The 25,653-nt window shown below is 53.3% G+C and overlaps 7 protein-coding genes and 1 non-coding gene across 8 annotated transcripts; 1 reads left to right on the top strand and 7 right to left on the bottom strand.

The window, feature by feature from the left end:
* Nucleotides 1-157: 157 nt before the first annotated feature.
* Nucleotides 158-2,301, bottom strand: BZA05DRAFT_31606 (WD40-repeat-containing domain protein). Its single transcript, XM_051480380.1, has 4 exons — nucleotides 1,582-2,301; nucleotides 1,216-1,513; nucleotides 471-1,164; nucleotides 158-410 (listed from the first exon to the last, which is right to left on the bottom strand). Exons 1-4 carry the CDS (start codon nucleotides 2,006-2,008, stop codon nucleotides 216-218), a joined length of 1,614 nt encoding a protein of 537 aa, XP_051340102.1. The 5' UTR covers nucleotides 2,009-2,301; the 3' UTR covers nucleotides 158-215.
* A 2,721-nt stretch (nucleotides 2,302-5,022) lies between these two features.
* On the bottom strand, nucleotides 5,023-5,102 carry BZA05DRAFT_t157. The gene has a single exon. It is a non-coding gene; the product is annotated as a tRNA-Gly (tRNA).
* A 281-nt stretch (nucleotides 5,103-5,383) lies between these two features.
* Nucleotides 5,384-6,313, bottom strand: BZA05DRAFT_435893 (uncharacterized protein; the record flags this gene model as incomplete). Its single annotated transcript, XM_051486383.1, has 4 exons — nucleotides 5,384-5,663; nucleotides 5,710-5,914; nucleotides 5,965-5,989; nucleotides 6,266-6,313. The coding sequence occupies 4 exons, from the start codon at nucleotides 6,311-6,313 to the stop codon at nucleotides 5,630-5,632; spliced, it is 312 nt and encodes a 103-aa protein (XP_051340101.1). The 3' UTR covers nucleotides 5,384-5,629.
* A 3,555-nt stretch (nucleotides 6,314-9,868) lies between these two features.
* On the bottom strand, nucleotides 9,869-13,964 carry BZA05DRAFT_396321 (p115 like vesicle tethering protein). The gene is made up of 5 exons (XM_051483519.1): nucleotides 13,596-13,964; nucleotides 13,457-13,507; nucleotides 13,171-13,366; nucleotides 10,336-13,121; nucleotides 9,869-10,278 (listed from the first exon to the last, which is right to left on the bottom strand). The coding sequence occupies exons 1-5, from the start codon at nucleotides 13,881-13,883 to the stop codon at nucleotides 10,198-10,200; spliced, it is 3,402 nt and encodes a 1,133-aa protein (XP_051340100.1). The 5' UTR covers nucleotides 13,884-13,964; the 3' UTR covers nucleotides 9,869-10,197.
* A 183-nt stretch (nucleotides 13,965-14,147) lies between these two features.
* BZA05DRAFT_396314 (calponin homology domain-containing protein) lies at nucleotides 14,148-15,991 on the bottom strand. The gene is made up of 6 exons (XM_051483517.1): nucleotides 15,770-15,991; nucleotides 15,622-15,693; nucleotides 15,469-15,503; nucleotides 15,293-15,370; nucleotides 14,736-15,223; nucleotides 14,148-14,674 (listed from the first exon to the last, which is right to left on the bottom strand). Exons 1-6 carry the CDS (start codon nucleotides 15,781-15,783, stop codon nucleotides 14,624-14,626), a joined length of 738 nt encoding a protein of 245 aa, XP_051340099.1. The 5' UTR covers nucleotides 15,784-15,991; the 3' UTR covers nucleotides 14,148-14,623.
* Nucleotides 15,992-16,169: 178 nt separating this feature from the next.
* Nucleotides 16,170-19,142, bottom strand: BZA05DRAFT_396313 (HCO3 transporter family-domain-containing protein). Its single transcript, XM_051483516.1, has 13 exons — nucleotides 18,777-19,142; nucleotides 18,694-18,712; nucleotides 18,534-18,566; nucleotides 18,308-18,472; nucleotides 18,209-18,247; nucleotides 18,062-18,151; nucleotides 17,645-18,004; nucleotides 17,564-17,587; nucleotides 17,361-17,504; nucleotides 17,103-17,310; nucleotides 16,869-17,048; nucleotides 16,779-16,813; nucleotides 16,170-16,727 (listed from the first exon to the last, which is right to left on the bottom strand). The coding sequence occupies exons 1-13, from the start codon at nucleotides 18,934-18,936 to the stop codon at nucleotides 16,373-16,375; spliced, it is 1,812 nt and encodes a 603-aa protein (XP_051340098.1). The 5' UTR covers nucleotides 18,937-19,142; the 3' UTR covers nucleotides 16,170-16,372.
* A 572-nt stretch (nucleotides 19,143-19,714) lies between these two features.
* On the bottom strand, nucleotides 19,715-23,195 carry BZA05DRAFT_396308 (peptidase family M41-domain-containing protein). Its single transcript, XM_051483515.1, has 4 exons — nucleotides 21,110-23,195; nucleotides 20,412-21,057; nucleotides 20,290-20,355; nucleotides 19,715-20,199 (listed from the first exon to the last, which is right to left on the bottom strand). The coding sequence occupies exons 1-4, from the start codon at nucleotides 22,920-22,922 to the stop codon at nucleotides 20,139-20,141; spliced, it is 2,586 nt and encodes an 861-aa protein (XP_051340097.1). The 5' UTR covers nucleotides 22,923-23,195; the 3' UTR covers nucleotides 19,715-20,138.
* Nucleotides 23,196-23,224: 29 nt separating this feature from the next.
* Nucleotides 23,225-25,235, top strand: BZA05DRAFT_31360 (P-loop containing nucleoside triphosphate hydrolase protein). The gene is made up of 4 exons (XM_051480351.1): nucleotides 23,225-23,583; nucleotides 23,676-23,816; nucleotides 23,894-24,515; nucleotides 24,581-25,235. The coding sequence occupies exons 1-4, from the start codon at nucleotides 23,444-23,446 to the stop codon at nucleotides 24,926-24,928; spliced, it is 1,251 nt and encodes a 416-aa protein (XP_051340096.1). The 5' UTR covers nucleotides 23,225-23,443; the 3' UTR covers nucleotides 24,929-25,235.
* The last annotated feature ends 418 nt before the right edge of the window (nucleotides 25,236-25,653 follow it).

The following is a 25,653-nucleotide window of genomic DNA, read 5'->3' as shown; positions in this document are numbered from 1 at the left end:
GAACCACAAGAACATACAACTAATATGAAAACAAAACGGACGCCGAGCGGGCTGAAGCAAGACAGAAAGAAGAGAAACGAAAAGACCCCAAGCGAATAAGTACAATGCAAGGGGAGGTGGTAACTACATCCAAAAACCGACCCAAAAGCCCCCGGTGACGGAAACAACAACAAAAGCTTAAGACAATGAATACAATGGACCCGCATAGCGACCAATCAATACTTCGCAGTCGGCTGTAATAACTCTAATCCCTTGACGCCCGCACCGAAATCCAACAGCAACGTCCGGCTATCTTGACTAGTGCTCACGATTCGCTTAAAGTCCGCTTTTGCGGCCAGAATCCACGTCGAGTGGAACTGCTTGATGTCGAGGATCATCTTGCCAGTGTCGAGACTCCATACTTTGACACTCTATAACCAATGTCAGTAACTTATCCAACGGGTGCTGTTATCGGAGATTGGGATAACTACCGCATCGTATGAACCCGAAATGATCCTGCGGTTCCTCGAATCTAAGTGAAGCGTCCGCACGAGATCCTTATGTCCGTGCAGCGTCTTCAAGCACGTACCCGTCGTAGCATCCCACACGCGGATATCCTGGTCGTTACCCCCGCTGACGATGGTCTTTGCATCTTCGCTGAACTGGACGCACGCCAACCCTCTATGGTGGCCTTTGAACTCGCGGATGCACTCGCCCGTGTCAAGATCCCACAGCTTCACTAGTGCATCCCCGGAGGCGCTGACAATCTGTCTGCCACGGATTGCAACGGCGTTAACGGGGCCGCGGTGGCCTTTGAGCTGGCGGATCAGCTTGCGCGTGTTACGGTCCCAGATGCAGATGGTCGTGTCCTTGGAGCACGAGACGATGTGATGGACGTCGAAGCAGACGTCCAAGACTCCAGCCGTGTGCGTCGACAGCCTTCCGATGGGGGTGTATGAGGGAAGCGACCAGACGATGCAGGTGTTGTCCGATGAACCCGACACCAAGATTTGGTCGTCAAACTGCAGGCATAGTACCGAAGCAGTGTGGAATTGAGAGACTGGAGCCACGTCCCCCAGTGTCGCATCCGTGCTGGCTGCAGCCGAAAGAATCTTGACACAGTCCCCACTCTTGATATCCCAGACCCTGATCGACTGATCTCGGGAGCCGGTGATGATTTTTGTGCTGTCAGATCGTTAGCCAGTTTCGGAGCCTAATGAAGAAAGATGCACATACTCGTCAAACTGCACGCAGTAAACGCTGTCGGTGTGGCCTTTCATGTACTTGTAAGTCATCTCCGCCTTGGTCCATCGCGAATGTAGCTCCTTGTTGACGGCGAACATCCTCTTCCAATCCTTTCCAGGCTCCGACTCCCACGGCCCGTGCTCGGCGCGGAATATCGATCGCCAGACGTGACGATTGACCGCCGCCTCGCGCCATCTTCGAGAAACCGATTCGCAGTTGACCAGACTCCGATGGTCGAGGTACGACATGATCTGTGACGTGATCTCGGCGGGAAGACAACCAACGGGGTCTATTCAGGTTCCAGCCGATTAGCATTCTCCACACCTCGCTCCCGTCGGGTATATCCGTCGCGCATACCAACTCTCTTCATCAACGCATCGGCGCAATAATAATTATCCCCGACGTCCCTCTCGTCGAGCACAATCCCGCTCTCGGCATCCCCCATCAGGGCTCTCCCCTTCCCGCGTCCCTTCCTTCCGGGCCCACTGACCACCAAAGGACCCTTTTCGCTTCCGGGTCGAAACGAGTGCGACGCCCTCCGCATAAGCTTCCGCACCGTCTTCTTTATCGGTCCACCACGGCCCTCGGGCTTCGAGTCAGCTGTTGTAGCAAGTGCAGTTTCAAAGCCGTCCCCGATAAGCATCGAGTCGTGAGAGGCAGCGTTGAGTACGGGTTGCGAGTTGGAGCGTCGTCGGCCGCGGAAGGGGAGGGAGCGGCAGATGGAGGTCCAGCCACGCGTGTTGCTTCCGGAGCTGGACGAGGCTAGTTGAGCTGTTGCTGCCATAGCTGCGACTTTGGTTGTGGATGTGGGTTGTGATTAGGGTAGGTATGCGTCGTCCGTTTGTTCGACAGGTCGTGCGTTTGTAGGTGGGTTCGTTCAAGGAGGCTGGGCAGGGCAATCAGGCTGCAACAGGTGCACGGCAAAATATCCAAGTTCTCGGGTTAGACAGGCTGCCGATGGTTGACCCGGTGACGGCGGATCGAGTGGGTGAGGTGAGTGGCAGGCTGGCGGTAAGGATCCCTCAGGGTAAAGTAGGACCTAACGAGGGACTGCGATTCGTTGTTGAGGAGGAGGATAGAAAGAGGGGAAGAGACGAAGGAGTCCGCGCGTTAAAGTAGGTAGGGTACACGGTAAAAGAAGAGGAAGCCCGCGCGTTAAAGTAAAGAGGAGGGAGCCCGAGTGCCGGGGGGATCAGACGTGGGTACAGACAACCCCTGATCAAGAATTGAGCTTTTGGTTTTCCGCTTTCACACGACGAGCAGCTGCAACTCCAAACGACAAGCACACGCACGGCACAAGCGTGAAGGGCAGAAGTGAGGATGTAGGGTAGGGGGGGTGGGATGAGGCGGTCTCGTGAGGAAAGGGAGAGATCACAAGTTCAGCACTTGTGGCACGTAGGTAGGGTATCTGGGTGGATGTATCACGGAAATGCGGAGAAAGGGAAGGATAGGTAGGAGGCAGAGGAGGAGGAGAAGAAGGTGGTTGTGGTGGTGGTGGAGGTGAGCATGTTGTTTATTACCATTCCTATGGAGGCGAGGGTAGGTTCGACAAGCGAAAACGGTGGGGGGGTAGGGGGGTGGGAGTGGAAGGGGCGAATTGCTAGTGGCGACCAGGATAGGACCCTTGGCTGGAGTGGACTTGACTTGGAGGAGAGGACTTGAGAGGACTTGACTGATTCGTGTTGATCGGTGCGGAGAGATGGTGGTGGTGGTGGGCTGGGTTCCGGCGGATGCAGAATAAATTTCAGTTTCAAAAGCAAATACCAGAAGCGGATTTAGGTGCAGCAGCCGGAGCAGGAGCAGCGAATCGTGTGGAATCGAGAAAGCAAAACAGAAATAAGTGCTTTACTCAATGCATCCGTTTATACTCGCACGGTCGGTCGCTCGGCGGTCGGTCACTCCTTAGCCTCCACCAAATTATGAGGCTAGGCTTAATGCGGGTAGTACGGAACAAAAACATATAAAAAAATATAAAAAAGTACAAGAAATATAAAGAAACACAAGAAATACAAGATGTACAGAAAATAAAACATAAAAAATCAGCCTCCACTCCCACGTCTCCCACCCCAGCGACATCCCATCCCACCCCGCCCACCCTGCCCTGCCCGCCCGGTCAACCAGATGATAACCCCAGACAGATAAGCCTCACCCTCCTTCACCCACCTTCACCCACCGCCGGTGCTCACGCGGGGCATCGCCTCGGCCCTCCAGAGTCCACTAGACATGTACTCTACACTTATGTACAGTACATAGCACACTAGAGTCCCTGAGCCTGATTTAGGTAGGTACCGGCGGTCCGGCGGCGACTGTCAAGCTGCAGCACTGCAGCTCGACCAGACCAGAAACCATGTGCGGCGCGGCGGCGGCTGGTTGGTTGCTTGGTTGGTTGGTGGGCTCTGGTACTGGGCAGTGGGAACTCACACAAACAGAGTAAGTACGGACGTTCTGGAAGATCTGGGCCTGTAAGTTTCAACTCGCACATAGAGGTGCTAGGTAGCGCTACTAGTATTTGGGGGGGCGTAATCCGGGCCCAAGGATGGGGAGGTACTCGGAGAGGGCCGCGGATTATCCGGACTTCGGACTTCGGATTCTTCGGACGCCACGAGATCTGCGCAGTGGAGGGGGCGGGGAAGGGGGCAGGGGGAGAGGGGCGGGGGAGGGGGACGGATATTCATCGCCGCCTGACGATCCATGGTGAAAAGCTACGGGCGGGTGGCGGGGAGAGAAGGTGTCCTGTCCTGTCCGTTCAACCACTGCAAATTGACACGCCGGTGGCCGGTCGGTTGAGTGCCTTCCCGGCCGGCCCCCGGGTTTGCCGTGATGGCCCATGGGGCGAGTGCGGTGTGCGCGGGAAAGACCGCAAATAGGTACTTCCGTGCCGCCCTGCCAGTGCCAGTGCCCCAGTGCCGCCCTACTCCACCCACCGCGCCCCCAATCCCTACGGATCTGGGTACATATGTAGGAAGGCAGGTATCCTAGGCATCAGCTCGAGGCTGGCCAACCTTGTCCTCACAACTCTCCACCTCCACCTCCATACTCTGCCTACCGCCGTGGCCAACCGCACCAATCACTTCTTTAGCATCCTGCACTTCTTAACGCCGCGCCGCGCCGGCGAGCGGGCGGCGGGCGGGCATTAACTGCGCGCGCATGCATGGCTGCACGTGGTATGTAGGCCTGCACAGTGCAGTGTGCACATGTAGTATTCAACTAACCCAGCGGAAGGCTGGAACCTCTGGCGCATTGCATTCGGGCCAAAGCCAGAGTCAATGTCGGAGTCAAAATCAGAGTCAAAGCCAAAGCCAAAGTCAGAGTCAAAATCAGATCCAGAGTCAAAGCCATCGAATACTATACATACGACTCACAGCAGAAGCAGCAGAAGGTAAAGTACCGCTTGCTTGAAGCTTTGATGAACCGCGCTCTTACGAACCTACCAAGGTAGGTATTCTATGGCTGGAACACCCATTTCATCAACACGTCTGCACATCCGCGGTTCCGCATTGTACATATCATACATGCATGGACTCCCCGCCGGCAGACATGCTTCCAGACGTCCTTTTACCTACCTATCTGCACATCAAACCCATCCAGGGCCGCGCACTTTCCGCAAACCACGGAGGAAGCCACCTGTAAGTTGTAACACATGGTATCATACATCGGCATTCAAAAGGTAAAGTAACAAGCCATAGCCAGGCGTCTGAATCGAAATCTTCTCGCACAACAAAATTTACCGTTGCAACACCACTCTCACCCACAAAAGAAAGCAAAAGCTTCACCACTCAAGAGTGGTGACATGGTTGATGATTCAGCCGGGATTTGAACCCGGGTCGGGCGCATAATGCTTTTGGCAAGCGCCCATGATACCCCTACACTACTGAATCTTTAGATGTTTCTTGAACTGTCTAAAGGTACTAATATCTGTCATACAGCATAAGCTACTTGCTTGAACTACGAGTCCTATTGAGAGACCTGAGAGCGGGACGAGATATAAAGAGAGGTGTGATGAATTATTCGAGTAGGTAGTCTAAAATCTATGATGATGTCTGATGTGTTGAACAAGAGAAGGATCGACAAGACGAACGGTGTCACACAGTCACAGTGATGGGCTGTGCACGGCAAAAGGAAAGAAGTGAGAGAGAATGATGATCTATTATTATCTCAACAGCTCTCCTTTTAAGGTTGGAAAGTCCCATAGCTTACAATTGGTCATACTAGCCTCTACAGAGCTAGAGGGCTGGCACCTGCTCCCCACGTGACAAACGGACAACTACGAGTCCTCTAACATGAACTATACCGCCTCACATTCTCCCGTTGTCCTTATTTCTTCGCTCCTTCGCCCGCCGGACCAGCTCCTCCCATTGATCCTCCCTGGCCATTCGCACAACTTCCTCTCGGCTCAACTATACGATCATCGTTCCTCATCCCTATCGCAATCTTTAGATCTATATCCGGTCAAGTGAACAGTTGCACCCTGTTCCCATGGCTCACTCACTCTTGTCGCCGTGCATATCTCCACGCCTATCGTTTTCCATCATTGCATCCAAGATCCTATTGCCCTCCTCAAGACCCTCGGGCGTCGTACGCAATCCATAGGAAGCCTGGAAGTTGGTGTGACTACCCCAGCCATCCCTCACGATTTTGTCTCGACCAGGCATGGAGGCGATAGGTAACGATGTTCGAATTCTTATCCCCGCTGTTGGAATCTAAAACAAGTGGACATTACCTTCTGAAACAAAAACGTACCTGTCTTGATGTTGTAATGGAGTTCCTTTCGTTGTGTGTGTGTTCGATTGAATTGCCTTTGACTCTTCCTTCCTCGTGAGCTGGTGGGGGGGAGCCCACCCTTATATACCGCTGGCTACACCCACTAACGTTTGCCGCACCCACTTTTGGACCTGTGCTGCGCTGCCTGTTTACACTGGCTTCCTCTGTCGTCGGGGCGTAAACAAACCGCCCTCTGCTAGTTCCTCTCGTTCCACCGCGCCCGGCTTGCAACGATCCGGCGGAGCAGAGAAAATCGAGAGTGATTGAGCACGCAACACACCTCGAGCAGCAGCGGCGATCGCAGAGCAGCGGGTAAGCCCGTCGCCATCGGTGAAGTTCCGTCCCCGTCCCTACATACGATGTTCACAGCAGTCACACCAAGACAGCTGGTCTCGCCAGGTCAGTACAAAGTCCTGCTCCTCAATCAGTAAGTCCCACTCAAGTCCGACAAAGTCGCACTCAGACCCGATAGGGTCCCTCTCAAGCTTGGGCCATTGGCCTCACTCAGGTATGGCCAAGTCCCGCCTAGGCTGTTCGCCGTTCGGTCTCTTATGATACATACCATCAGACACTCATCTTGCTAACCATGACATCATCATAGATCTCTTTTCCAATTGCTCACGGTTATGTCTCTCACCCGTTTTTGCGTCTCTCACCCGTTTTTGCGTCTCTCACGAGTCACCATCAACCCTCGGCGGCATGCATCGGTACCTATTGTTTCCAACACCCCCCATGGTCCATCGACACTCCCAAGTCGTCTGGTATTCCCTGCACCTAGACTGCTCTGGTAAATACTGCACATTCCGCCATGTATACTGTGCGCGTTCAATGTGGGTTTGCTGTGTGCCGTTTCTATTGGTGGAGGCGGCTAGAATCTGATCAGGTGATATTCTCGAATCCAAGGATTGGGGTTAGTTACTCTAGGCCATGTGCCGTTGGGCTAACTACTCTACATACGTTGATGAGATGGGCGGAAATATACAGACTTCGCCGTTTCCGCCTCTTATACACATAACAGGATACCTACACCTTCGCCGTGCATCAGGGACGTTCAAGGCTGTCCCGAGGTCCTTGCGTTTCTCCACTGGAATCTCGTGCCGAATCCATTGCGTGGAGACCCCGTACACCGGTCCGCCGAGTTACAATACTACTCTATACTATTGCCCGACGTTTCTCGTCGCAACCTGGCCCACGGGCCTTTTCGGTGAAAAGCGCCAGCAAAAAACGCGCTACGGCGTGGGGAATTTATCGATATTCACGATATCACCCCGGAGAATGACTTCTATCTAGCTCAATGCGATATCAAGCTCACGGATATTCCTCACGAAACGCTGGAGCACTGGATTTCGGACGAATTAGGCATTTACTACCTTTCGGAGGCGACTGAAGACGCCAAGAAAACGATTCTATCAGTAGCGTGTGATGGCTACATCTCCGGCCCAAACAAAGGAACGGTAGTTCCGCTGGCGGCTGCTTTTCTCTACCGCGGATAGCGGGTCCCCGTGGATGTAGGTATGTATATCTCATTTCAGGTGAGCACTCAAAAGACAAGTGTATTGATGGGTTCTTTCAAGTCCAAGAGAGCAAGGAATTTGACCTCGACACAAATGCCAATGCAGGAGCTCGGTGGATATCCATCCCCAGTTCGCATATCTCCACCGACCTCCCACTTTCCAGATTTCAACGTGCTCGATACCGGTTTCTGTGCATTTCACGGTGTCCACGTGTGGCAGCATTATGCGAAGCCCCGTACGAAGTTGTACATTGGTGGAGAGTGGCAAGCAAGGAGTGGAGGAATGGTTTTCTCTTTCGAAGTCCGGAAACGTCGCCGATTATTAGATTGATTAATGTTGTCCCTCATACTATGAATAGCGAAGCACCCCAGACTTCAAACTTCCCTCGTCCGCCCTCAAAGACTCACTGCTGGTAACATCCGATGTCTGTTCTTTGTCCGCCCACTTCATTCCAGCGGCTCCTTGTCTACAGCATCCTCTCCCGGACCCATGGTAGATTTCCACTGACGTCTGTAAAGAAACAGTAATTCTTGACCCCAAGATTCGAGCCCAGCCAACAAAAAACCAAACACGTGATATGATGATATGCCGTACTACTAACTACCCACGGGTGCAAAAATAACCTCTACTAAAACCTACCAATAGAACGTTTACCAGCGAAATATGCCAGCATACGACGCTTCACCGCAGTAGCATCGCCTGCACCCCAATCGGCCCACGAAAGAGCAGGACTCCCAAGCGCCAGCAATATTCTATCCACCGACGCCCCTAGGTATCACAGTATTCAGTACGTAAGTACGTATCATATCAACACACGAACCTGGCTGGATAAAACTAAAGACGTATCATACCGTCAAGAGAATTGATCTCGGAAAATGTGGTGGGAAACCCGGGAATAGCCACTCCCGTACGCACGTCTCTGAGACCGTTGATGGCTTCGTAATCGGCCTTGTGATGGTTCAGTGCGCGATAGGTGTCGTTCCACGACCTCAAGGACAGACAGACTACAGTCAACACTCCCGTTTCCCCCCAACACATATGCAACACACTCAAACAAAAACAAAAAACTTACTGCGCTTGCTGGAAACACTTCATCTCGGCCGTCTCCTTCTCCAACGCGAGGACTTTACCCCGCAGACCCTCGACGGTGGGCACGACGCTTTCAACCTTGACCAGGACGCTCTTCATGTCTTCCTCCAGCTTGTCCATCCGCCGGGCGCACGACTGCGCCGTCTGGTGGATGTCCGTGATCATCTGTAGGATCTGCGTCTGCATCTGCATCATCGCAACTAGCGGTAGCTGCTCGGCCATGATGAAGTCTGAACGGATGCCGGTGGTGGTGGAGTTTACTCCCTAGCTATCCCGCCGTCAAACGTATGAGGTATGTATAGTAGTACTTGACACCTCGAAAAGTGGCGCGTGCGAATTGGTCTTTTGGACTTTCGTCGTATAGTGTCAAAGTTATGTATGTATGTGTCGAGTTTCTTCGTTCCTTCGCTCCCGTCGTTTTCTTCTGGCATATATGAGTTGAGCGAGCCTTGTCTCGCCCTCTCCCCCCGTGAGGGGTTTTTCCCCCTCTTTATAACGACTCACATATGCTGTGCTTCACGAATATTGTTTCTGCGTGGTTGTGGTGGTCAGTGGTCAGTGGTCACTGGTGCGGCTAGCTCGCCAAGGCTTCTAGAAGTAACCTGTTGCAATATTTTGGAACCCCAACTGGTGCATACGGGCACAGTGTACACTAACGATGAGTCCACTGTGCGTGTTACCGTGGCCGCGATGCTCGCTTCACGATGGTCAATCAATAAAGTATTGGCTATGCCGTATGCAGTAAATACAGACTACGTGAATAAGGAATTACATAACATCCACTCCACTCCACTCCACCTCAAACTACACAGATACTTCCCATCCATCTCCACCCCCATTGCCCACAGTCTCGAACCGCTGACCAGTGGCCGCAAGTTCGACGTGGACGGTGAGTTCCTTTTTCTCTCCGCCGCCCGGCCGCCTCCAAGGAAATTACGTGTGTACATAGGTACGTATGGAACAGGACAGAAACGGATCAGAAAAGTAAAGAGAGGGAAAAAGAAAAGAGTAGATAGTGAACTTGCTCAGAGCCCCGTCCGGTGTCCACCTCCAGGTTCCAACACCTCGGCACCATCTCGTCCAGTATGAGGTAGAGTAGGTGCCTCATCTCTCCCTGTGGTCTCTCCTGATAGGTACTGCCTCCTCGTTTTCTGCCCACCTCCCTGGCTTTTACATACCTATTGTCCTCTGTTTCGAAGTTCGCAGTGGTCACTGGTTACTGGTTAGTGGCCGTCAGTGGCTTGCGCTACTATAAATAGTACAGTACAATCTCCCTGGCCAAGTTCACTCACAGACTCTCGAACAATTCTCTTCGCTGCTCCTACTTCAATGTGCTCCCAGTCCAACATTACCAGTAGAGATGTACTTACATCAACAAATGCAATACAACAGAACAATTTAAAATACAACAAAACAAACCAAACCAAAGTGAACGCGTGATTTCTCCAAGAATCCTCTTTCATTAACCAAAGGGTTAGTCAACCAACTCGCCGGGAAAGCCGTCTAGGATTATGCTCGAAGAAAGAAAGGAATCAGAACAGTATTCTATGTATCGCCATGCATCAAAATCAAGCACTCAAGTATTCCTTCGCCAGTCGTATTACGACAATCACTCCTCATCGTTGTCATCGTCATCGTCGTCCTCATCCTCGTCCTCAGACACCTCTTGGCCCAGCTCCTTTAAGCGTTTCTAGTCCACAGTCAGTACTTCGTGTAAAACCACAGACAGGAAATTGAGCCAACAAACCTTGTCCGCCTTCCTCTTCTCCTCCAAATCTCCTAGTACCATAAACAAATCGTCCAATTCGGTCTGCACCTCCTCAGCCTTAGCCTTAACCTCGTCGCATTCCTTAGCCAGCGCTTCCTTCTCTTTCACGGCAGCATCACGGGCTTTTGCCGCCTCCGCCGCCGCCGTCTTTTCCTTTTCGAGGGTAGCGGCGTCAATGGTCGAGGCAAGCTTCGCTTCCAGCTCGGCGATGATGGAAAACTTCTTCTTGAGCTCGGTTGTGTGCTCTTCGTGCTGGGTTGCAAGGTCTTGTGCGTGTTCTTTTGCGGCGCGGTCGAGCGAGGACTGGAGTTGTGAAAGACGGGAGTCGCGCTCGGCGAGTTGCGACTCGAGGTCCTCCGCATGCTTCTTCGCTGCCTGCTCCAGGTCGGATTGTAATTTCGAAAGCTGGTCATCCCGCTCCTCAAGCTGTGCCCGCGCAGCTTGCAGCTCGGAGTCCTTTTCGGAGGTTATGGAGGCGGTGTATGATCGAGCCTGCTCTAGCTCCTGTTGCAGTCCCCGTGAATGTTCCTCCGCCTGCCGCCGCGCCTCGTCAACCGATTCGGCGTTCCGCCGGGTCTCCTCGAATTGGCGTTGCAGTGCCTGGAGCTGCGCATCCTTCTCTACGGCGAGTTTACCCATCTGGGCGTCTTTCTCGGCCGCAAGTCTAGCCACCGCCTCTTCCGCCTGCCGTTGCACATCCGCCAGTTTCCGTTCCGCCTCCTCTGCAGCGGCTTGGCTCCTCCTGCCCGCCTCGTCCTGCTGCCGCTTCACTTGCTGCACCTCATTCGCCGCAGCCTTCGCATGCTGCTGCAGCTCACCAATCTGCTTCCGTAGCGATTGTACAAGCGTTTCCTTCTCCTCAACAGTGCGTCGATTCCGCTGGCGCATCTCCTCCATAATGGTACGGTTCCGCTCGTCAGCAGTAACCTTCTCCGCTTCGAACTTCTTCCGCTGCGTCTCGATCGCCTCGTTGTGTTTCCGAGTCTCTGCGGCGAGTGCTTCGCGTGACCGCTGGAAGGACTGCTGCAGCTGGGAGCTCAGCTGTTGTGCGGCAAGAAGCTGCTTCTGGAGCCCTGCTATGACAGAAGAGTGGTCTTTTTGGAGCGAATCCTGTGCGGCCTGGAATTGCTGGTGGACTGCGTTCATTTCGGCTGCATGCTGAGCTTCTATCGCGTGTTTCTCGTCCTCAACAGCGGCAAGTATCCGCTGGCTCTCCTCGACTTGACCGCGGAGTGACTCTAGCTCTTCGAGATTGACGCCATTGCTGACCTTGGTAATCCCATTGGCGGTGATTTTCGTCTCGAGATTGGGGTCCTTATCGATTGCGCGCACGATCTGGCCGCAGTTGTCCTTGAAGAACTCAACAAATACCGGATCAAAATAGACCTCTGGCAGGCCGTGCCCATGCCGTGGTCGCTGGCCCGGCATGAACTCATCTTTCGAAACCTCAAAGTCACGGATCAGCGGGTGGGAGCGGAGCTTGGTTAGTTTGTTGACGTAGAGATCTCGCTCCATCTGCTGAGTCAGGATCTCGTGGACCTGTGTGCGAGATACAGGAGACTGTGCATGCGAGAACTCGTACAGGATTCCGAGGAGCAGGGTGGAGAGTCCCTGGACGATGAGGTCCACGCCATTTTCTTTTACGGCGCCGACGAGCGCCTGCACACTGGCTCCTTCGCTCAGGAAGTCGTCAACTGCGTCAGAATCGCCGAAGAGCCAAACGCAGAGGAGCATTAGGTAGCCAATGCAGATACGAGGGTCGTATTGGTGTTGAAGGGCCATGATCAGGTTGGCAGATATGCCTTGGATAGCGGTAACCACTTCTTCGCCGGCTTCAGCGTCCCCTTCTTTTACGCCAGTAGCGAGCACTTTAGCTTCCTTATCGTCGTAGATCAGGTGGATCAATATCGCACTGGCGATCCAGACGCGGTAAGGGTCGCCACGGGAGGCGTTGTCGAGGTGGAGGAGGCAGGTGAGGGCATTCGCCGATGGATCGCCATGATCATGCAGCTCGATTGCGTATGCAAGGAAATGTCGTCGGACGAGCTCGTTACCATTGAAGTAAGCCTCCAGACTCCTACCAGCTGCAAACCGTGCATCAAACACATGTTTCGATGAGTTCATCAGTGCCAGATCTAGCAGTCCCTCGATAACCCCGCACTCCACCGGTTCAATCTCCGCCCTATCCCCATTCTTATTACCGCCGTCAGGCGACGGCAGCGGAGGTGGCGGTTGCAGTTCCGGCGGAGCAACCACCATAGTCCCGAATGCTTCTTGCAGCGGTTTATTCCCGTCGATCAGATCAGCCACCGCTTTCAGCGCCTCCGTGCGCACTGCTAGATCCGCCGGCGAAAACGCAGCCTTGACCACCAAATGCATTATCCCCGCCGCTACGAGAGCATTCTGATTCTGGACCGTCCCCAACCCTCCAGGCACAACAAACAGCCTTACCAATCTCAGCGCATACTGAATATTGGTATCCCTCTGCTCCCTAGCGAACGGCAGCACCTTATCCTCCGGCCCTAGATCCAGTAACGCGGCCAGCTTCGGAATTCCGCCGGTCTCCCGGAAATATTTCTGGTTCGAGACGTTGAAGCTGAGGAGATTCGAGAGAAGCTGTAGGCAATCCTGCACCACTATCCCACCTTCCATGCCGCCTTCGGTATCAATGATCGCAAAGACCTGGTCAAACGCATTCGAAAACGTGATCATCTTCTGGATATCGGTGTGGCCGGCCGAAAGGTGTATTATCAGTAACACCGCCTCTGTCTTCCCGTCAGCCCTTTCCTTCCCTCGCCATCCCACACAACACACCATTCCGTATAGCCTCCCTCTTATCCCCCAATATCTCCACCAGCCTATTCACCCCCAGCGGCGCGGTATAGACACATTCCTGCGTCCTCGCCGGCCGATTATTCGAGATCGCCGCGAGCAGCTGTAGCGCGTACAGACGGATGAAGAAATCGCCGTCTTCTAGCAGATCCAGGAGGATGGTGATATTCTCTTGTTTCTTGCGTTCTCCATCAGCCTCTCATCCCATCCGCCTCCCATCTGCCTCCCATCCGCTCTCCCCCGGCGCAGAAAAAAAGGTGCCACAGACCTGAGTAAACTCATCCGTAAGCCACAGCGCTATATCCCCTGAGCTCTCCAGCTACACTCCGCTACGTCAGCACCTTGTCCCCTACCTTCCCCCACCCCCTCACCCCCACAATCCCCCCCAACTCAGGCGACGGACGCACATTCAACGCATCGGGCACAAACAACATCAGCAGCGTCTCGAGCACGGCACGAACAGTATCGCCGTCCTCGCGGTCCCTAGCCAAGCAGGCGATGAGGCCGCGGAGGCCCTCACTGGCCACGAGCTCCTGGAACTCGCGCGCAAAGCTTCTCAATCCCAGGATCGCGGCGCGGCGGTCTTCGAGGAGGGTGGAGGACGACAGTCGTAGACATAGTGTTTGGATCGTTGATGTGGCGTCTTGTTTCGGCGGTGCCTGCGCGCCTGAGAGGAGCCCGGTTATGAGCGACATGGTGTTCGGTTGGTGTGGTGGGGTGCGGGGCGCATACGGTGGGTGGGGCGCCGGTGATGTGGTGATGTGGATGGTCTGGGGGGAGCCGCATTCATGGTCATCACTCTACGTGGCCACAAGGCATTAGCTCACCTTGCCTTCAATGGCTCGCCAATCGAGAGGACAGAGCTGCCCGATCGAAGTTCTATGTTTCAGCCGCAGTATAATTCCCTGGAACGCAAGCTCCGGATGCACCTTGCTAGGTTCTATTCACAGAGCGTCCTCACGGGAAAGAAGTATTATTCAGAGGAGAAATGAGGAGGCCGAATAAAGTAGTCTATGCATTACAAGATCATATCTAAACACGGGAAGGATGTTCCTCCCTGCTCGAGAAAAAGGCTCATAACGGTGCCTCGGTGGGCCATCAACACAACAAAAGCACTTCGCACGTACAGTAACAACCAACTTTACCCTATAGCGCTCATGAGAAGAAGAAGGGGAGCTTTAAAATAAGTTAAGGAACCAAGGGACATAAAAAGAAAGGTGAGAGGGAGAGATAGAGAGAAACAAACCCCCGGATGGATAGCTGGCTTGGTAGGTAGAAGAACACACGCGAAAAGCAACCCTACAGGCCACTGTGCTATGAGACACTCAACGACCCCCGCCCCCCCGCACTCCAACATTTTGGGAAAAGAAAAGCCTTCATACAACTCGCAAACTCTCTCCTGAGGGAACCCCCCGCGTCGCATCGTGGAAGCCATCTAAAACGTCTCCAAGTCCTCTTCCGCTGTATCGGGTATCACGAACCCTTCCTGCATAGGCTGGTCAGACGTATTAAACACCAACAGCAAAGGGGGGATTTGAATGCCATACCTCGGTGGAATACAGGATCGCCTGGATCGAAGGAACCAAACCATCCTCGTCCTGCTCCAGCTCTGGCTGATCCTCCACTGCCCTCTGGACCAACAACTCGATGTCACGCAGCTTGCTGAAGTAGAAATCCCTCTCCTTCTCCAAGCCAGCGACGCTCTCCTTCAGCTGCGCATTCTCCTGCTGCAGGTGGGCGGATCCGCCACCACCACCAAGAGGTGTTCTGGTTCTAGCAGCACCACCGACGGTAGGGGTAGTTCCTCTCTTCGCAGCGTTCGCACCGACGTTGCTGCGGATGGGCTCCTTGGGGGTTCCTCCGATCACGGCAGGCGCTCCCTTTCTGCGGGCAAGAGCATCGTAGTCGCCACCGGGATAGTTCTGATCCCAGAATCGCTTCGTCCACTGCAAGAACTCCAGGTTGTCCTGCATCTTGCACTTGACGAGTCTCTCGATGTGGATGGGCCTGTCGATGTTCTTCTGGGCGAAGTATACTAAGCAGAACCAGTCATGTCAGAAGGGCCGCCGTAGTAGAATATCGTACCCGGCGTAGGAATATTTACCGGTGAGGACCTTGAGGTTGTTGATGTATTCATATTCTGAACGAGCATTGAATTTGACCTTGTGCATTGGTACATCTCCTGTGGTAACACCCGGACATCAGCAACACGTTCCGCGAGGGCAAGCAAACCTCATTCACTTGGATCGTCGGCCGAGGGAGGGAGGGAGGGAGCTGTACCGTAGATCGAGTCGAGGACCTGGCAGAAAGCCGCACTGTGATTGGATATTCATCAGCCAACATGATCACCAATAATTATTTCTCCGACAACCCCACAGTACTGTTTTGCTTCTTGTCGTAGTATTGCCAGGGATCCATCCAACGTGTACATACCCGGTTCCGCATTGTTCGACACGCGTTATGTTGAGCTGCAACAGAGAGTTGAGCCAGTTCAGGAGTTCTTGTCTGCATGGGAACATGGTCAGCACGAAGCATCAACGTCGGTGGCGATAGGTCGCAGCCAAAAAAGTTGGGTACATACCGAGACTCTCCCATTTTGTCGGAGTGTGAGTAAAGAGGGGGTTGTTTATGGGAGTTGGTGGTTGTAGGTCGGGAGGGGAATACTACCGAGTGTGAACTGGGTAATGTGGAAGGGAAAGGAGCAAGAGATGGAGGAGTTCGGAAAGCGGTTGAGGCTTGAGAGATGAGGGAGGGGTGGAGGTTCAAGTTATGTGTGTGTGTGTGTGTGAAGGTGAGGTGCCTCACAACTCTTTTGGCGTCAGGAAAGGGCAGGGAACCGCCACTCTGATTTTGGCGCTTGACGCCAAGCCGGGATCTCTGGTTGTCCGGTTGACCAGGGACCTCCGAGAGTCAGCCATGCCAGTCGCTCGGTTGTGAGTGAGACACGAAGAATAAAGAACGAATTGCACTGTAAAGGGGAATAAAGGACTCCAGTCGACTCGAAACATGCCAAAATTCCGCAAACATTATTACATAGACGTCAATCCATCAGCGCATCAAATCTACCGGACATTGTCTATACGCTCGGATCACCACTCCACTCTCAATCCCACCCGGTTCTACCCTAGCAATCCCATTGCTGCCGTACCATCTAAGACATCTCCATCCCGTCGAACTTCATAAATTACTGCCCTTTTCTATGCTGCAGTCCCCTCCCTGCTGACGACGATCCAGCCTCTTCATTCACATCCCTCGATACCGGCCGTGCAGCCGACGACTTCCGCCGCCGCTGAAGTCTGACCGAATCACCTCTCTCCATGACATCTTCCTCGGTATCGGAGATAACAGGAGTACGGCCCGGATCTTCTGGCGACGGTGCACCATCGGAACCGACATACGTGCCCCAACTTCCTCCAACCGACTCCAGGAGGAAATCCGATGCCGTGGGCTCGTCCAACGCACCGAGGTCTTCAGGACGAAAGTACTTCGGCATGATGTACATGCGAATCGGGATCAAGATGAAGATGATGACGGGGAAGCTGAATCCGTCGGTTAACTATAGTCACGGAACGGAAGCAGGGAAGACTCACCCAACAGCGGCAATTGTGTTGGTGATTGCAAATGTCTAAATGGGTTAACATGAGCCCTTCCTTCACCGGAAATCATGGGCGGGGCCAAACCGCAGCGAATCCAATTAGCTCAACCCAGACAAACGCCCAAAGAGTCGAGTTCTTCACGCGGCGAAGAGGATGGCTGATACTAGTGAGCGTCTTGTCTTTCAGAAGATACAGAATCTTCAGTGTCATTCCGTTATCCTCCAGTGCCTGCAGTCCCATGACGAAGAAAAGCCCGGCCATAACCTATCTTCTGTCAGCTTCTTTCGGCAGCCATTTACACCGAGTGATAGTACACACAGCTTGGGGGATGAGCCCGAGAACAAACAGCAGAGGCCCAGTCATGGTGCCCAAGGTGAGCAAGCCCTGTGCCAAATTGCTGATTCTTTGCTCAACGACATGGTCGACAACGGTCTCCACTTTGCCTTTATTATCCTCATCATCATCGCTCTGCTTCCGGGTCACACACAAGGAAGCGGTGTGGAAAGGCGCCTGGGGAATGAGACCACTATATCGATGTCAGCCTATACTCTCTCACTGGTCGGATTTTATACGAACTTTGGCGCCGGAAGTCCCAGGATGCCAGAGATACCGGTGGTGATTCCCAGCAAAAAGATATCCCAATGAAATCCACTAGGTTTCTTCAACGGGAACTCGGTTCCCTGGGCCATCAAACTGGACACATTATGGTCGAAGTAGAACCTGCGGTGCACTGTTAACACACACACAGACATGTCATCTGAAGATACGGGAGAGCCTACAGAATCGTCAAAAGGATCGCAAAGCTATCATTGACGTCAGTATATTCCACTAAATTGTCAACCATGATAGGACAAGCTTACGGGATGGCCAAAAAGATATCGCCCGTGCTGATATCCCAGAAATGAACGAACCAACCACGGTTCGGGGTCGGAAGGAAAGCCTTGCTGATAGGCATGCGCTCAAGATGCACATTCTCCATCTTCCCGATGAACTGGAATCCGGTGAAGAAGATGACCGCCAACGGCGTACCATAATCCTTCAAGAACACCCGGACTGGATGGTTGAACAACTTGCTGTTGCCGATGAGACCAGCGATGTAGCCAGTAATGAGAACCAGCAACGAAACCATGATTGAAAGGTATGCGGATGCTTCACTGGCTCGCCATTGGAGCGTGAGAACTTGAATGCCTTTCTGAATGTAGAGGATCGCTACGTAGAAGCTTTGCGCGATGTTAGTAGGTAGATACCTCAAATGCAGGGTTCAGTTCATCACTTACCCGAAGATATCGCAGCTGAACCGGGTTACCCATCGAACGGCATTGCAAGCGTTTGTGATGGCCAGAATCCAGTGCATGACCATAGCCCACCTGGACGAGTATCAGCATGCCTGTTAATCGCAGACGTCTGCTGCACGGGATACCCACAAGCAGATCCAGCACATAAACGGGAAATACGGTGTCCCTCTGTATTTGATCAGCCACAAACTCGCCATCAGAACAGCCAGGAGCAAGCTGGAAACATACCTGGGCGTCATAATATCATAGACAGTGTAATTGAACACCGTAATGGGTCCCGTAACACCAACGATACACAGCGGCTGTGCAGCTAGCAACGAAAACACCACGGCGCCTAGCACCGAAGCAAGCAGCACTTCGTTGACGCCGTAGGCACCATCCATCTTCTCGTACCTACATAGATGTCGTTTTAGCCACCCTGCATACGAAAGAATGAATCGGGAAGCTTCCTTACATATCATACGAGAAAGCCAGAGCTGGCAAAATACTTCATGTCCGCCACGGAAAAAAATCCCCGAAGTCAGTACTTCACCTTGTCGCCGGCGCCCGAATAGTTTGTTGGACAAGAGAGAGAGAGAAGAAAAAGAGAAGAGAAACAAAAAAAAGGGACCTACTTTGCAAAGTACATGTAAACTGTACCGTGCTGTCAGTGTACCGATTCGCAAGCATCGCATCGCAGACAAAAGGGGGTTCTCACTGGTACTCGGCACGATCCTATAATCCCACGCATCGGTGAAGTCTGAGACATAGAACGGCGCTCTCCTCTTGATGTCATTAACCATTCCCCGGAACCAGTAGATGCGCCACCATGGCACGGCGGCGGCCGGGGGACGTGGCGAGTTGTTGAAGGAGCTCATCGTTTCGTTTCTTTCGTGTATCGCGTGTACACTGTACAGTATAGTACAGTACAGTTACAGGGTGAAGTAGGAGAGAAATATAACTTAGGGAAAGATAGCTCAGGTATACTCTTATATTTCAACTCGATTTCTTAAACGTCAAGACGATCCAGTTCCGTTCAAAAAAAGTCCGCCTATGGGCTCGGCGACAAGGAAGATGATTGAATTCGAACGGACGCCAAGTTCCTGGCGTGCGGGAGCTGCCAGAGATTATTACTCTAAAATGTGCGAGGAGAAAAAAGAGCATCTCCCCGGCCCCCATAGCCGCTAATCTGCGATAACCAGGAAGGAAGCTCAAGTCACTGCTCGCTTGCTTGCTTGAAGACATGAACCTTCACTGTCCTGTCAACGAAGAAGCCGCAGCATTGAATCCAGGCATATCCACGTCCTGTGCCGTACCCATTCCATTATCTCTCCACATCTCAACGCGTTCGCCGAGACGGGGACAGCCGAACGGAGAGTCCAAGCTCGGACCTTGACGCATTTCTCGGCGGGTTTCTGCCCATACAGATCCGTGCCTTTTATGCGGCGACATATGTACCGTCCGGGGGTGTCAAGCTTCAAACTTGGAAGAAAATTGTGTAGTACTCATGCACGTATGAGTCGGGACTGCAGCAACGGCTCGTGCAAGGCGTTTTACTGCTCCCAAGTGGCTAGAATTACTAGCAGGAACGTCGGAGCATCTTCAGGATAATGGGTGGCTGAAATCTATGTATCATACTAGCAATTCGAGCGAACCCTTCGATGTTCCCGTAGATACCTACTCTAGTGTAGCTACTTACCTCGGTAGCGGTGCAGATGTGTATGTGTACATTAGTTCCGAACGGCCGCAAAGCATATATATCTGGTTCGGGTGCAGCAGCAGATTCCGATGGCTCCCTCCGACCTCGTCTCTATTTGGTAAACCTAGCTGGCAAACAAGAAGGAAAGAGTGAAGATAATAGTACACTGGTGGGCGCGCGAAAAAGAGCAAAAAAAAAGTCCAACCGTTGAAAAGCAAAACCACACCTTACTACTCCCCATCCATCCGCTCAGCAAGTATATTTACAACTAATCTTGTACATGACGCGGCTCAATTCAATCCATTTCGAAATTGACAGATTTGGTACAACTACCCTCCAATTGAAAAAGTCCTCTCTCCTAGATGACGAGTTCGCATGAGTCTACGAAGTCGGAGTGGGCGGCGTGTCGGTCTCGGTTGGTGGGATGTCGGTGGGGAATGGACTGTAGGAGAGTGAACGATTAGTCTAGTGAAAGAAGCAGTAATCCGTTCGATGACAGATAGAGGGGATAACGAGAGCGTTATAAACTTACGGAGGCGCTGATGTCTCTCCCCGCGGAGCAAAGAACTTCTCGAACTCGTCCCTGTCCGCAAATGGCCTGTCTACTGTCAGTGCGGGTTCACTACCAGACGAGTGGCAGATATGGGGGCCAACCTCTTTCCCAACAACCGGATCATATCGTCTCTAGACAGAACCTCCTTCGACAGCAGCTCCTCGGCAATAAGTCCGATTTCACTCTTCTTCTCCGTCAAGAGGGCCTTGCACTTCTCGTACGCGTCTTGGACAATCCTCTTGACCTCGGAGTCGATCTTTTGGGCGGTAGCCTCCGAGAAAGGCTTGGTAAGTTTCTGCTCGTCGTCCTCGAAGTGGAGATATCCAACTTCCTGGCTCATACCCCACTTGGTAACCATAGCCGTTGCCAATCTAGTGACTTTGTTGAAATCGTCGGAAGCCCCGCTGGTGACCGTGTCAAAGTGAAGCTCCTCCGATACACGACCTCCAAGCGTCATCGCCATGCGGTCCATCAGTTGGTTGACAGACATCAGGTACTGCTCGCCGGAAGGAAGGTACTGGGCGTATCCAAGAGCACCGGATCCACGCGGAATGATGGAAACCTTCAAAAGAGGGTCCGCGTACCGGAGGTACCAACCGCAGATGGCGTGGCCGGCCTCATGGTATGCGACGGTCCGCTTCTCGTCTGGAGAAAGGACTAGAGACTTCTTCTCCAGACCACCAATGACACGCTCAATGGCCTGCTCGAAGTGCGTCATCTTGACCGACTCGGCGCTCTGACGGGCAGCTATCCTTCCGTTAGCAAAGACATTAGCCGGTAAATAGATCGGAAATCATACCGATAAGAGCAGCCTCGTTCACACAGTTGGCGATATCAGCACCGGCGAATCCAGGAGTCAACGCAGCAAGCCTTCCACTCAGGTAGTCCATTTCCTCAAACGTCGTGACCTTGGCCAGATGGACCAAGAAGATTTGCTTCCTGCCATCCATGGTCGGCCTATCGATCACGATGTGTCTGTCGAAACGACCGGGTCGCATCAACGCCTTATCAAGGACATCCGCACGGTTGGTACCGGCAAGCACAACCACCTGGTCCTGGGTGTTGAAACCATCCATCTCGGTAAGAAGCTGGTTGAGCGTGCTCTCACGCTCGTCATTTCCTCCACCGAAGTTCGACTTTGCACGGGCCTTTCCAATGGCATCGATCTCGTCCACAAAGATGATGCAAGGAGTATTCTTCCTGGCCTTTGCGAACAGGTCACGCACACGGGAAGGACCAACACCGACGAACATCTCCACGAATTCCGAACCGCTGACCGAGAAGAAGGGCACACCAGCTTCTCCGGCTGTAGCCTTAGCGAGCAGAGTCTTACCGGTTCCAGGGGGGCCGGAGAGAATTGCTCCTCGTGGGATCTTGGCTCCGAGCTTCTCGAACTTCTCGGGTTGCTTTAGGAACGACACGAACTCCATGATTTCAACCTTTGCCTCGTCCATTCCGGCGACATCCTTGAACTTGGTGGTAATATCGGTCTCCTGGTTAAACATCTTGGCCCTGGACTTGCCAATGCCGAAGATACCGCTCTGGCCACCTCCACCGGAGGCACGTCGTGAGAGGAATATTATTGATCCAATGACAAGAAGCGTCGGGGCAAACGACAGAATGGTTCCGGTCCAAGAGATTTCGTCCTTGTAGGCAACCGGAATACGCTCGTGGCTAGGGATCCCCAACTCCCGCTGAGCCTCCTCCAGGCGGCGCTCGAAAGCCTCAACAGAGCCAACACTGAAGTAGTAAAAGAAGTTTCCGCTTGCAGCTGGAGAGTCAGGATATGCGGTGGCCGTAGCATCTCCGTAGAGGTGGACCTTGACACGGTTCCGGTTGATCACGACCAACCTCTCAACCAAACCTTTGTCTAGGAAAGTGTTCCTGAACTCCTGCCAAGTGATCTCGCGGGATTGCTCTCCGGGGGAGATAAACCTGACGACCAGCCAAGTGGCGAACGTAGCCAGAATGGCAGTCGTAATATCCACCCTGGGAGTGGTCGGCATTCCTCCTCCGTCACCCTGCTTCTGCTGCTGGCTGCCCTCCTTCCGCTGCCCTTGCTTATGTTCGCCGCCCTCTTTGTCTCCCTTGGCGCTGGCCTTCGTCGCTCCATCCTCAGCCGCCGCACCAGGTCCCCCGCCCAAAATTCCGTTCACCCATCCCCGTAGAGCACTCGGAATATCGCGACCCAGCCGGTGCAACTTCGCAATCTGCATCATGGACTGCGCCATAGCCTCCTTATCGAAATCCGACATGCTGTTCCAACGCTTCTCGTAGGGGTCGGTATTCTTATCGAGCGAGAAGAGATGGTCGACCCATTTCTGCATGACCGGGTTGAGCTGCTCGTACGGCACCGGCTTGAAGTCCTCGTACGGCGGAGGAAGCTCCTCCGGGGGCGGCAGGATCTTCTTGGATTTTGGCGCATTCGTGCTCTTCTTCGAGTAGAATCGCCGGTCGATGGTCAGTCGTGAGGTCGCTGACAGTGGCCCCGACGTTGTCCATGCGGGCGCCAGCCGGTGCGGAAGTATGCGAGGTCTTATCGAGGCGGCGACGGTGCTGGTGGATATCGCCCGGGACGATGCCCTGGCGAGCGCTCGGCTTCGGGAAAGCATGGCTGCGGGGGTGGTGGTGGGTGATGGTGGGACCGAGGAGAGCGAGCGAACGGAGACTACACTTGGCAATGAGGGGTGGTGTATATTCGTTATGGAGAATTGAGTGGCTTTGAGAGTATCGCTGTTGTTATCGGTATTGTTAGAGAAGTACTTTAGTGTGTAGGTAGGCCGCAGTCCCGTCTCCGGCGGTTGTTGAGGCGGGGGTGTGGAGTGTGGTGCGGTGGTGAGGTGGTGCGATGGGTCGAGCAAGCTCGATGATGATGATGAAGTTGGTCGTTGCCACCAACCTTCTTCCTTCTTCCATCACATCACCTCACCCAGCAACCAACGCCAAGATCGACGACTGCTTGCTCCCCCCCATCAATTAATTGCCCGCCAAACACCATCCACCTTCAACACATCAACCCAACCCCATCCCCAACCACCGTTCATCCATCGACACTTCCATCTCACATACACCAAGCTCTCCATCCCGATCACCCCGCTTTGAACCGAAAGCAGCAACAACACTAGCATAAACCATGGCTGACGCAGCCGTCGCGAAACGCCCGTCCACGCTGACCTTCACCGACCCTACCTACTCCTCCGCCCTCGACATAGACAGCTTTGACAGCGATGACAACGACTACGCAAAGCTCAAGAAGCTGCAGCGGCATCTTGAGTAAATCATCCCGAGTTCGGACGTGTTCGAGCGATGATGCTACCTGTTGCGTGAAGGCGATAACTGACGAGCTGGGGGCGGCGGTGATGCAGGTACATAAGTCTGCAGGAGGAGTACATCAAGGATGAGCAGCGGAGTTTGAAACGGGAGCTTGTGCGTGCACAGGAGGAGATAAAACGGATCCAAAGTGTGCCATTAGTTATTGGGCAGTTCATGGAGGCGATCGACCAGAAGTTGGTGCTCCCATCCGTCCGTCCTGCCACGCTCGCAGCGATCACGATGCTAACATCAAGTTCTTCCATCTCCACAGTACCGGAATCGTACAGAGCTCAACTGGCTCCAACTACTTCGTCCGCATCCTCTCCACGCTTGACCGCGAACTTCTCAAGCCATCGTCGTCGGTGGCACTACACCGCCATTCCAACTCTCTGGTCGACATCCTGCCACCAGAGGCGGATTCGTCGATCGCGATGCTGGGTGACCACGAGAAGCCCGACGTCAAATACTCCGACGTAGGAGGCCTCGACATGCAAAAGCAAGAGATCCGCGAAGCGGTCGAGCTTCCGTTAACGCACTTCGACCTGTACAAGCAAATCGGCATCGACCCACCACGAGGCGTGCTGCTGTACGGGCCCCCAGGCACCGGCAAGACCATGCTCGTCAAGGCCGTCGCGAACAGCACAACCGCCAAGTTCATCCGCGTGGTCGGCTCCGAGTTCGTGCAGAAGTACCTCGGCGAAGGCCCGCGCATGGTCAGAGACGTCTTCCGCATGGCCAGAGAGAACTCGCCCGCGATCATCTTCATCGACGAGATCGACGCTATCGCTACAAAGCGCTTCGACGCCCAAACTGGTGCCGATCGCGAGGTCCAGCGTATCCTCCTCGAGCTGCTGAACCAGATGGACGGCTTTGACCAGACCTCCAACGTCAAAGTACCCCGTCCCCCACCTCCCCCCTCCCCCCAGCACGCACTCACTAACACCCTTAACCCCCATAGGTAATCATGGCGACCAACCGCGCCGACACTTTGGACCCAGCCCTGCTGCGTCCCGGCCGTCTAGACCGCAAGATCGAATTCCCGAACCTCCGGGACCGCCGCGAGCGGCGCCTGATCTTTACGACGATCGCCAGCAAGATGTCGTTGTCACCCGAAGTCGACCTAGACAGTCTGATCATCCGCAACGAGCCGCTGTCGGGCGCCATCATTGCCGCGATCATGCAGGAGGCTGGGCTCCGCGCCGTCCGTAAAAACCGATACAATATCATCCAGGCTGACCTCGAGGACGCTTACAGCTCCCAGGTCAAGGTCGGGAATGAGGCCGAAAAGTTTGATTTTTACCGTTAGATATTATTGCTACCGTGGGTGTGGAATTGAATTGCTTGCTTGGTTGGTTTTGCTTTACGGTACTTTCGTGCGATGGGCCTAAATGGATGGGATGGGAGGTGGGTAGGTAGGCGATAGTGTGTACAAGCTGAAATGGAAAGGCATTTGGGTTTGCGGTTGCAGTTTGCAGTTACATCATACTGCAATTGATGCGGTGTGGTTCGACACTAATTTCAATATACGTATTTTTGCCTACAGATCCTCCTGTCTCGGAATCGCCATCGTCATCGACATCTCTCCATCATCATCACCTCCACTACATAACAATTCCGTCCCCCCAAAAATATATGTAGTGCCGAAATGTAGTTTGTAGTATTCAAGAATCCAGTAAGAAACGGGAAAGGAAAAAGAAAGAAGCGTGAAGGCAACAAAAAATTGAGAAAGAGCTACCAATCACCACCACCACATCCACCACCACACCCAACCCCAAAGCCCTCACTCATACTTCGTGCCTACAAAAAAGACCAAAACGGCCGAAAGTGAACAGGAAACTGAAAGAAAAGAAAGAAGAAAAAAAATCAAACCCTCACTCCTACCCTTTCCCCAATTCGTCATGGAAATTAGACAGACAAGCAAGAAAAAAGAAAACCAATGCAACAACATGGAGGAAGTCGAACTTGCACACGTGGAGCCCAGCAAGGAACGGGCAAGCAAAATGGCAAAGTAAAAAGTAGCAGTAAACTTCT

Source organism: Tricharina praecox (assembly GCF_024521635.1).
Source record: "Tricharina praecox strain CBS 144465 chromosome Unknown BZA05scaffold_10, whole genome shotgun sequence".
NCBI lineage: Eukaryota > Fungi > Ascomycota > Pezizomycetes > Pezizales > Pyronemataceae > Tricharina > Tricharina praecox.
Note: the sequence above shows the minus strand (reverse complement) of the source record. Positions and strands in the feature narration are given on the sequence as shown.